At 30.3% G+C, this 12,592-nt stretch overlaps 1 protein-coding gene across 3 annotated transcripts in view; it reads right to left on the bottom strand.

The window, feature by feature from the left end:
• The window catches only part of LOC145293275 (uncharacterized), a 341,197-nt gene that overhangs the window by 40,105 nt on the left and 288,500 nt on the right, over positions 1 to 12,592 (bottom strand). For all 3 annotated transcript variants that reach the window (XM_080139879.1, XM_080139887.1, XM_080139895.1), the window contains one exon: positions 110 to 535. In XM_080139879.1, the coding sequence (XP_079996005.1) occupies positions 110 to 535 (426 nt within the window). The remainder of the gene's footprint in view (positions 1 to 109; positions 536 to 12,592) is intronic.

Below are 12,592 nucleotides of genomic sequence, written 5' to 3'. Positions count from 1 at the left end.
ATTTAATTAGTTATTAAGTTAATTATTATATTAGATTTAAATAATTTTATTAGATTTAATTAGTTATTAGATTAAATAAAAGATGGGGGTACACACTACATATTCTTACCTTAGTTAAGGTCCGTAAAACCCCTGGTTTACCACTTCTTACTACAACTGTGCGTTTCTTGGGTTCTGGAATAATATGCACTGGTGCTGTTCTTGCACGTGTGCCCCTTTCTTTCAGTTTTCTGTGGAGTGGAGGACGTCCAGGTGAACGTTTCTTGGTTCGGAGATCATTAGTTTGAATGCTATTTCGGGGTGAAACTTTGGGTTGTGAAATTTTAGCCTTGGTTGTTTTCTTATTTGGAGAGCTGTTCTGTGTTGATCGCAATCTTGAAGGGCTGGATAGACCTAGCTTGGCGCCAAGCTTGCCTGCAATTTTCTTAACCAAATTCTGTTGTTGTTGCATAGCTGCAAGGCCTCTGGCTGTTTCTGGGGTGCTGGCACAGGCACGAGCTGCCTGACGGTTTGGAGTTTGAAGACAACGAACAGCCTGTTAAAGAAGAGACAAACAATGGGTTTTAATAATTTTGAAATGTATGTGTGCACACAATGTCCATTAGTTCCAGATACATGGGTAAAAAATACAAGGTTTTATTCAAATAACATGTTCAATATGTACTCTTATTTATCATGAAAATATTGATATATTAATTTTTTAGATGAGGATTGATAATTTGTATTATTTGGATTACTGTTCTCATCTCAAATATTATTTTCAAATACAACCTACTTTATAAAACTCGGGAATCTGAATAGAACCTTTTATTTAATCTACAGGGGTAGTATGCTCTCATTCCATCAGCCACGACCAGGTAGAAGTCCTAAACAATTCACAATTGTATTTCTGAGTATCACTTGCCCTGAGGATTGAACCTTTAACCTTCAGAAAAGTGTGACTCACAACTAAATTTTACCAAGTACACTATCCGTTATACCACAGGTCCTTGTGTTTTGTAAAAGTTTTGTGAAGTTGATACCATATAGGTCCACATCGTCTTCAATTTTGGAACATTCACTCGTTATCAAGTCAATAGAGTGAATCTGATTTTTCTTGAATAAAATTTCCTTATTAATATACCTCATAAAAAAAAAAAAAAAAAATATCAAGAGGATTAAGGTCTAGTGAATACAATGCATTTAAAGAAACTGCTATTCAATCAACCTAGATGGCAAAATAGGCTGGAGCACCAAACTGTTGTAAACACCAAGTCCTTCACCAAAACTAAATTCTACACATTAACTTATCCTTCACCATAGTAATATAAATGTTATTAATGTGATGACAAAAAAAAGAAAAAAAAGAAAAAAAAGAAAAAAAAAGGAAAAAAAAGAAAAGGGAAGAAAAGGGAAAAAAAGAAAAAGAAAAGAAAGAAAAAGAAAAGAAAGAAAAGAAAGAAAAAGAAAAGAAAGAAAAAGAAAAGAAAGAAAAGAAAGAAAAAGAAAAGAAAGAAAAAGAAAGAAAAGAAAGAAAAGAAAGAAAAGAAAGAAAAGAAAGAAAAAGAAAGAAAAGAAAGAAATCGAAAGAAAAAAAGAAAGAAAAAAAGAAAGAAAAAGAAAAAGAAAGAAAAAGAAAAAGAAAGAAAAAGAAAAAGAAAGAAAAAGAAAGAAAAAGAAAGAAAAAGAAAAAGAAAGAAAAAGAAAAAGAAAGAAAAAGAAAAAGAAAGAAAAAGAAAACGAAAGAAAAAGAAAAAGAAAGAAAAAGAAAACGAAAGAAAAAGAAAACGAAAGAAAAAGAAAACGAAAGAAAAAGAAAACGAAAGAAAAAGAAAACGAAAGAAAAAGAAAACGATAGAAAAAGAAAACGAAAGAAAAAAACGAAGGAAAAAGAAAGAAAAGAAAACGAAAGAAAAAACGAAAGAAAAGAAAACGAAAGAAAAGAAAACGAAAGAAAAGAAAACGAAAGAAAAAAAGAAAACGAAAGAAAAAAAGAAAACGAAAGAAAAAAAGAAAACGAAAGAAAAAAGAAAACGAAAGAAAAAAGAAAACGAAAGAAAAAAGAAAATGAAAGAAAAAAAGAAAACGAAAGAAAAAAAGAAAACGAAAGAAAAAAAGAAAACGAAAGAAAAAAAGAAAACGAAAGAAAAAAGAAAAAGGAAAAGAAAAAAAAGAAAAAGGAAAAGAAAAGAAAAAGGAAAAGAAAAAAGAAAAAGGAAAAAGAAAAAGGAAAAAAAAAGAATGGTCTATGTCCACGTTTTCCATAAACTACCATTATCAAAAATTTTAATTTATCTATGCCTAAATCTAAACAGATTCTATGAACAAAGTTTCTTTCCTAGAATTTCCCACCTGTGAAACACTGTTCCACTGGTTTGCTTCCCGACCAACTACAATATTGTAGCTTTCAAGTACAATGTAAACAAGTTCCTGTTGACCCATCTCTTTAAATAATCCAAATTTTACCTAATCTACACCATTATTACTACTCTACCATCTTACATTCATTAATCCTTATCCTTAGGTGGCCTTCGTCTTGATAAATCGCCTCTCTTGTAAAAAAAAGAAAAAACTAAACGATAACTTATGCTTCTCTTACTGTTTGAAATAATCCAGATAATACAAATTTTGTTCCAACCAGTATCAAACATTTTGTTAGCTGCTTTCTTCACAAAAAACAATGCTTCATTGCATAACAAAACTGTGAAATTAATAGACAATCTAAAGGAGAGGATAACTTTCAAAAATATTGGCGAAAAAAGTGACCCCCCCCCTTCCGTAGAAAAGTGCCTAGTTGAAGGGGAAGATATTAATGTTTTTAGCCAATTTTTCAATATTTGTCGTATGAAAGGTCGAACTTTAAAATGATACTGATCTTGGTAAAATCCATCGCCTCTATTGAAAGTTTAAGGCAGACATGCAAACATACATACATACATTTATATATTGGTAACTAAAAGTTTTCGACCAAAACTGATGAAAAAGCTTTCCCTATCTCTGAATACCCTTTATGTAAAATTTCAAATATTTAGACCAGAAATTGTCTGAGTAATTTGGAAGAGACCGCAGAGGTCAATTTTTTTTTTTTTTAACTTTGACCCCTATTATGACCCCTTAAAATTTATTGTTTTGAGCTCAAATCAAATAATTAAGTTAGATCCATGTCCAAGGAACCTATATCTAAAATTTCAAGTACGTAGACCCAAAATTGTCGGAGGAGTTTAGTAGAGTTCTCAAAGGTCAAATCGTTGAACTTTGACTCCTTAACAGCCAAATTTCTGTCCGAAAACCGATCACATCGATTTTCCCAAATCTCAGTTCCCTGTATATCAAATTTCGAGTGCGTAGACTAAAAATTGACAGAGTTATTGCGTAGGGAAATGTACAGACAGACACACAGACACGTTCACTTTTATATATATATATAGATTGCTTACATAAAGGTACATAAAAATATAACAAATATAACTGAAAGGATAAATAAACTATCAAATTATATATAATTTCTTGGTAATATAAAAACTAAATTTTAGAGAGATTTTATAAATAGAAAAAATAAACCATTAAGTGATTACAAAAATAATGGCTGATGTGAGAACATATTTATTCATGGAAATTCAAATGTAGAAATGGCCAAATCAATCTAAATATGAGCCTTGACCAGCTGTGCATATCTGCCATTGATCTACGTTGATAAAAAGTTATATGCAACAAAAGCTTTGAAATTTGATTCTATTTTTTCTTTCAACTGGAAATTTTTACCATTTAAAAATTTGCTTAAGTGCTTAAAAATTTATAACCAATATGTACCGTTGTCCGGGAACAACCACACTTTATAAGTCAGCCGCAAAGCGGACAAGAATAGTAAAGAACTTCACTTTCACTTTTTTTTTTTTGTAACAACATTTATTTTCTCATTGTTACCGCTGCGACGTCATCCACATCATCTTGAACGTTATCTTGTTCCATATCTCTCACATGATCTCAAATGTTATGTCACTTTCTCTTTCTTTCTTTAGCAGTGACGCCATTTTGCATGCATTTGCATATAGCCGTCTGTGCTATGTTACAAGTTGGCAAAACATTTGAAGAATATGGAGGATGGGGTAAAATCTCATATTCCAAGTTTGAGTTTCTGCAAATCATTCTTGCAACATGTGGCGCCACATCCAGAGGAAGAAAACTTGAATGCCTACTAGACATTATCCTTGAGTGTCTAAGATTTCTCTGTACAGGGGTTTGTCAGGACAATCTGGCATGAGGATACTTTTTGCTACAGGTAAACCCTAACTAAATATTAACAATCATATAGTATTCACAGCAGAAACAAGATCTCCTTGGTATGGCAAACCAACACTGGCTTTTACAAGGAATGTTACCTCAGGTAACAGTATGAAGTTGGATACTCCACCAGAATAGATGAATTCTTGTCCTGGAATCCTCTAAGATAAAGAGTCCACAGGAATGGTTGGTTGGTTTACGGCATATCAACCCTTTTTAGGTCATTTAATGCCGATCCAGTGATTTTGAAGAAAAAGTTTTTAATAGAATATTTTTTTTTTTTTTTTTTTAAGTTTCTATTCAACCCATAGTTGGGACCCTAACAGGTACTACCACTCTAGGTCAGAATGGACCTGGGAACAATGGCAATTAAAGGGTGGCTCCACACTCCCCAAAGCCCACAAGCTGGGGCCTCACCATCGGATATAGTTTAAGGTCATATCCAGGACCCACAGGAATGGTATACTATAACATTAGAATTGGGGAGAGGGAAATAATGTTCTCAATTTCTTTACTAACTCATTGTTTGAAAAGTAAGAACTTTAATAGAATATTTATGCATCTCATATTAAGCCCCTTAATTTCTGAGAATTTTGATACAAGTAAAATGAAACAAAGTGAAGCAGAATTGGACCAGGTCGAATTCATCAATGTGTTTTTTTTTTTTTTTTTTTTTTTTGCAAACGAGTATACATATCAGCAAGTTGATTGCAATAAATCCCAGCACTAATGCTCTGATAGTTTGGCAAAAAACTGCAGTGGATAACACCTAATGCAGATCATCAGGCGATCACTGCTAGTGCGGTTAGTACAACTTTCGGGATCAATCATGATCTGATCATTCACGATTATCATTAACCTGATCCACTTTTTGTCACAAATGACTATGCGGTCAAGAAAAGGAGTAAGCCGTGTTATGCAGACAGAGTATCAAACACACTTTAAAATGGCTACATTTTTAATGCTCATTAAACTAATTTATCAAGCTTTTTCTATCCTACAATACCACGTAAATGATGACATTGTTGCAATGCTGATAGCATTTTTTTTTTTTTTTTTTTTACACAAATTTTGCTCAACAAGTGCTTGCAATTATTGTCAAGGATACACAGCTATCTTCTTCATCTTCAAGGTTCTCATATCCACCATGGAATTTCTGGAACCACCTTTGTACTGCCTGATCACTAGTGGATCTGTCTATGTCCTTCATTGATATTGGCAGGAATTTCAGAGGCATTATGCTAAAGTTGTTCATCAGTTTTGGCATGTTCATTATCGAGATTCTCCCATGGTTCAAATATATTTATATTACCAGAAATGAAGTACAAATTCTGTGTAAAAATGACTTTAAAAATCAGCCATTATGACAAAATGACTTTAAAACCTAGCCATTATTTTTGTAACGACCTAATAAAATCTGTAGTTTATAATAAGCTGATATAGCTCTGAAAAATATGTTTAAACATATCAAGTGAATATAAAATTAGTGAAATAATGACAACAGCAATTAAAATATAAATGGGTAGCTAATTTATAGACAATAACATTTAAACTTTTTAAATATTTAATAATTCGAATAATTAAATAGAAAAATGTAAAGGATAATATTGAAATTATTTTAATAAAAATAGCAATAAGTGGATAATTTCAGAATAAAAAAATTTTTATTGTGGAGGAAACAAATAGTATTAATGCATGTTAATCTTAAATAATAATAATAATAATAATAATAATAATAATAATAATAATAATAATAATAAGTTATGATTTAAAAAAAAAACAATACTATTAATAGTTCCTACTTACAATGCCTTCACACAGGACAGAGTTAGACACCAGGCTTGTTTTTTAATGAGAAAGGAGAAAAGGAACAAAAAATAAAAGGAGAAAAGGAACAAAAATAAAAATTGTCTCAGTCGTGAAGGATTTCCCCTCCACCGACAGAACAAGAAATTGAAGTGCAGCATCTGAAGAATAGATACTACACTTTGATCTTGTCCCGAAGGCCAAGTATTATGTTAGTACTATTAATAGTTAATATTGATAATTATTATAATTCAAATAATAACAAAATTTAATTTTACTGAAAGTTAGATATTGTTAATGTTAGAATTTATAACATTTTAATTAATACGTCAGTTACAATATTTTAAAAAAATTTAAATATGATAAAGGAATATATTATTAAAGTTATCAGAAGGAAGGGAAGAAAAAGATAAAGGCGGACAAGATGATGATGGCAATGATGATGATGAGGAGGAGGCGGAATTAAGTCTAAGAATATGAAATAAGTGATTTATATTGAAACCAGGAATTGATTAAATGAAGGGTCAATGCCAGAATTTCTATTAACAGTAGGAAAAAGAAAATCAAGAATTGCCTAAAAAAAAGAAATCTAATTAAAGTAGTTAAAAGGGTTCATATGGCTTTTGAGTGATAATAATTATAATAATAATGTAATTAAGAATAAGATAAAGAAAAAATATGTGGGCAATTTTATATTGAAAACAGATAAAGGATTTGTAATGGTTTGGGGAAAAAAATGAATAGATAAAAAGGAAAAAACAATAAAATAAGAAAAATTAGTCTGTGTTCCTTAGTTATTTTTTTTATATATATAAAAAAATAAATAAATATATATATATATATATATATATATATATTGTCAGTGCATATTATTTTAATTAATAGAATTTTAATGAGACATTTTGAAAGAAAATAAAATTTATTATTGTTTTAATACAACAATCGTGATTTTTAATTATTTTAATATACCAGTCTTAACTTTCACCTACAGAAAGATAAAATTAAAAAGAATTCCGATTGGTCTGGAATAAAAAAAAAAGAGAAAAGAGGACATAAGCGAAATTAATAATTTGTATATGTTGATTTTTTTTCTTTTTTGCTTGATTGCAGCAGTAAAAATTATTCACTGATGAAGCTTTTTGAAAATATCTTAAATTTTATTATCAAAAGAATACATGCTTTGAAGTGGATCACAAAACAAAAAACAATAGAAATTAAAGCAGTGCCTCCTATTTCTTTATTAAAACGCCTTCATTTACAACAAAAATAATTTTGCTACAAAAAAATTACTTTTAACAAATACTTTATTTCTTCTCATACAAACCATGTTTAATCCTTCATGTACAGAACGAATGCTCCCTCAGTTTTACTTTAATCCTTCCAGTCATGATCATATTTGAGGAATGAAAGAATATTGCATCCCATGTCATAATTTTGTAAAAAGTTAAGTATTAGATATTTTATAAACAAAAATACATAAAAATTTTATTTTTTAAAATAGAATTAACATGGATGTATTTGACATAAAATATACATTGTTGTTGTTTAACAGTTTAATATTTCTCGACTTATCTATTCTGCAATTTGACCATCATTTACTATGTTCAATTTTTTACTGTGGGAAAAATCTATCCCCCTAAAAAGGGGCCCTCCAGATTGTGACAAAAAAAAAAAAAAAAAAAAAGATTTCCACAATCTACAAGTATTTTCTCTGCAATCACAGATGAGAGAAAATATTAAGTGTGGCAGCAGAGCAGACAGCACACTTTAACATTAATTATATTTAAAAAAAATAATAAAACTAAACTTTTCCATTCAAAGTTAACTACATTAGAACCCCGAGATACGGCATTACTCCATTCCAGGGTTGGGATCATAAGGTGAAATCGCTGTATGGCGGGGCCTAAGCAAAATTTTATACAGTACATATTCAAATTTAGTAACAAAATGCAGTACAGTATATAATATACGTGTATATAATCAAATAACATTATAAATAACACTGTAAGGTGGGGGGGGGCAAATACTATAACCAAGGGCTGGGAAAACATTGTATTCCACATTATAACCTGAAAAAACTGTACTCCGAAGTTCTACTGTATCATATTTTTATATTAATTAAAATACAAACGTTTGTTACTTTTCTAAATAGAATTAACATCAATATATTTTCCCAAATTAATACAAGGTTTTTCAGCTTACGATTTATCGACTGTTGACTAGTCTGCACTTTCACCGTCATTTACTATGTTCTTGTTTAGTTTCCTTTTCATGGGAGCATAATGTTGGGTTTTAAAAAGGAGCATACCAGATTGGGACAAAAATAATAATTTCCAGAATCCAGAAAGATTTCTTCTTCAATCACCAAGGAGAGAAAAGATAAAGTATAGTATTAGAACAGATACTACACTGTAGCATTAATTCTATTTTGAAAAGTAAATTAAAAAAAAAAAAAAAACCCTGAAAACAAATAAAAATAAAATATTGTAAAATTGGTAAATATTCAGGAGACGTAAAAATAAGTGCCAGTTTATATTTTTTTTAATATTCAAAGCAGGCGAATTTCTTTTTATTTTAAATGGTTACAGTTGATTAATTTGAGTGTCAGGTAAAACAATTCTTGATTGTGATTGGATCAGACAGTAGCAGGTAGAGGTAGGCAATTGTAGACATAAGTCCAGCTGATTAAATATTATTGACACAAATAGATCACAAGTCACTCTAAACCTTTGAAAGAGTCTTTCAATTGTAGCTGTGTAATTGATTGTTTTCTTTGTTGCAATTTTATGGCGGGAAATTAGATCTTCTGTGTCTGTTAAGGAAGGTCCACTGGATTGAAAACAGAATCGTTTAAGTCTAAAAAAAACAAACATGTCTACTGACTATGGCCAGAACAGATTTAGATAAAAATTAAATAAAACGAACAGAAATTAGACAAATTAATATTTCTGTGCTCACAACGGACGTCCATTTGATGGTAACATAACAGTTACCTCAGCCTAGAAGGATTTCTCCTTCACTGACTACAGAAAGCTCCACAAATACACAAATATTCTTAGATCACATTTACTTTATTTTTTGGTGCAGCAGCTTTTATTTTTAGGAATACTCAACTTAAAACGATGGAGGAAGGGGGGGGGCAGTCCACTGAAACACACATAAATTTATTTTATTTGATTTAAAACTGATACGATCCCTAGAAAGGGAAATATATCATTTGAAATAGCCGAACAGTCTTGCTTCAGTATAAGTAATAAATCTGGTATATTATAGTATGGACAAATATTATAGATGCAGCAGAGGTCATAGTGCAAGACTTGTGTACCTTTCGACGTCTCTCTCAGAATGCCTCTACCAGTCAATCACATTGCAGGAGGAAAGACCCGGATGACACATTACATCAAAAATAAGAAATACTTATTGAACACATTCTATTTTAATTGTTGAATTTACTTAGTGATATAGGTTTTTAATGATTTTTTTTTTTTTTAATTATCTTTTGTTTAATTCATTATTTGACAAAGAGATACATTTAAAAATTTGGGAAATTCACGACACCTACCATCTTTTGCGATACATGATGTTGTTAAATAAAGTGAAGATTAATGAAATTCCTTCACTGTTGTCATTCTTTTACTTCATTGACTTGTGTCCACAGTATTCCCCTACAAGACTGCATTGCTATAGCCTTCCAACAAAACTCCTTTTATGTTACACACAATGTTTCCATGAAACTACAATATCCTTCTCATCTATATATTTATAAAAGTGAGAATGTGTGTGTGTGTGTGTGTGTGAGGACAACTCTCAACCTACATACTCAATGAATTTTTGATCTACAAACTTGAAATTTGGAAAATAGGGTATTCAGACACGTGGAAAACGTTTTCATTGGTTTTTTATATAGAAAAAAAAAAAAGAGCTACTAAGGGGGGTCAAAATTGAAAAATTGATATGGGGGAGGGTCATCAGATTTTTATCTGTTTGTCAATTGTTTTACGACTGCACATGCATGGATTGTTCACATGACAGCTTCCTTATGTTAAGAATAAGTAGTTTTGAAAACACTTTTTAAAGATCGTGGTAAGCGGGCCTAATGGTTATTGTACATGACTCACTGTCTTTAGGTTTTGGTTTTGATCTGAGCTCTAGTATTTTTTTTACTTACAAGAAGCAAACTGTTTAGAAATAACATGATACTTGCATGCACATACCCCAGTTTCTTTCTGTTTTTTTTTGTTTTTGTTTTTTTTTTTACTTTTTTTTAAAAAAAGGAATTAATGCTACGTTTAATACCAGACAACGCTGAGTACATCTGCTAATTATCTTATATTTTCCCAGGTCAATGCTGAAACATGGATAAATTACATAAATTACTTATAGTGAAACGAGTTCTTTTCTGCTTTTTTTTTTTTTTTTTCAGAATTAATACTCTAATACTCTTTCTTTTTCTTATTTTATATTTCTCTTGGGCAATGTCAGGACATGGATCCTGCTGGTATTATGTATAATTTTAATAACCAATAAACAAAGCTATTTGATGCTAAAGTAGATTAAATTTTTCACAAAAAATAAGATGAAAATAATACCTTGCATTTCGGCCCAGTCATCCAAAACAAAAAAAAATCTATTTTGTTTGATTGAAACCAATACTTATTTAACAGATCCTACTTTAATCACCTAATTTACTTACAATTAGCAATACACATGAAAAAATTTAAATGGCTTAAAATATTTCAATATTGGTATATATAGAAAGAGCTTGATAAGCTAAGAAAGAATCTTTTAAAATTTTTTAAATCCAATTAAAATCAAGGAAGTTATAACTATTTTTATGCCCTGTGTGTTTGGATATTTTTCCCCTCTTTAAGACCATATGCGTTTTGTCACATTTTTTGCACTACTTTTTCAGTAAAAATGCTATATCTTTGTTAAAACACAAGACTAAGCAATGAAATTTGCCATATAAGTATTTTTGTGCAAGGAATCTGAATATGCTACTGAAATTCCAGAAATGAATGGTTTCCAAATAATCTGCAGTAAATTCACATAAATATGCTGTGATTGCTTTAAAATGCCATGTATTCATTAAAAGAAAAGAAGTTAGAGAACTCAAAGTTAAGTTGTAATGCATTTTATGTGCCAAAAACTGAAATCGAAATCTAGGTTTGGTTAAAAATGAATACATTGCAATATTTCTTTGGTATTATTGTAGATTAATACCTTCTGTTACCCCTCCCCATCTGACCAATTCTCCAAAATATGTGATTCTACCTTTATAGAAAATTGCATGTGAACAACTTGAAAAACTTTAATAAAAAGATAAACAAAAATTATTTTAGAATTTAATGTAAAATGATTTCCCATTATGAATCATTTGAGCGCTTTAGGGCAGTTATCCCCCGCCCTTTCCTATGATAGATAAATCCTGGGTGTTTTTTTTGTTTGTTTGTTTTCTAAAAGGCGATTATGCATGGTTTTAAGAGGGTCTTTGTGCAATTATGAGAAAGTAGGGAGGTTGCCACTCTGACTTTGGGTTAATGATCGGGCTAAGGAAAATTATGTGTGAACATCCTGAAGACTTGATACAAACAAAACAAAAACAATTTTAGAATTTAGAGTGGGGATTGGTTTCACAGAAATGTAAAATAATTCACCATTTCAAGACGGTCCTAGCATTTTAGGACAGTTGACCAATTTATTTGGGGGGGGGGGGGGGGATTAATCATGTGCACTTTTCTTCAAACGTTTTTATGCTTCTTTTACATTTATATGAGCTCACAGGGGAAGTTTGTTTAGTGGGGAGCTCTGCCACTTGTACTTAGCGTTATTGTTAAGGCTAAAGGTTTTAGGAGGAGACTTGCCACTTGTACCTAGGATTAGACATAGAATTAAGTGTTTTTTTTTTAAGAGGGTGTTTGATACCCATTGTGGAACTTCACAAGAATTATGACAAACAGTTAAATGTTATTTAAAAAAGTGACGTCCCTCTAACATGATGCTTGGAAAAATATCAAGTATTTAAATTCTATAACATGTAAGAACTTTTTTTATAACCAGATTTTCAATTTAAAAAATAAAAAAAATCGATTTGGAATAAAAATAAACAACAAAAACAAACGTCTGTTTACGCCATGTTATCGCTGCTGCTGCTGCTGATACAGCTACTATCACTAATACTACAGAAGTCTTGATTCAAATTCATAACGATTTTTCCAGATATTATGTTTTTAAATTGCTACATACCACTAGAGAAAACACTGTCCAATCATCTTTTTAACGAATAAACATAGTAAAAAGAGTTTTATTTAATAGTGAGTGTCCGAAGAAATTTTTTTTTCAAAATTTTCAATACTCACCATTTTGAAATTATTTTTTTAACACAACAAAAAAACAAGTGGTCAAATGAATTTCGGACACTCAAAATTATTAAAAATGACATCTTTTGGCTAATTTCCAAATTTCATTAAAAAATTCTTTACAGAAACACGGTACGAAGGGGGGTTACAAAAACTTACCGAAAATG

Source organism: Euprymna scolopes, chromosome 2 (genome assembly GCF_053919585.1).
Source record: "Euprymna scolopes isolate OS-2025 chromosome 2, ASM5391958v1, whole genome shotgun sequence".
NCBI classification, from domain to species: domain Eukaryota; kingdom Metazoa; phylum Mollusca; class Cephalopoda; order Sepiida; family Sepiolidae; genus Euprymna; species Euprymna scolopes.
The sequence above is the reverse complement of the archived record's forward strand: the minus strand, read 5'-3'. Positions and strand labels throughout refer to the sequence as shown.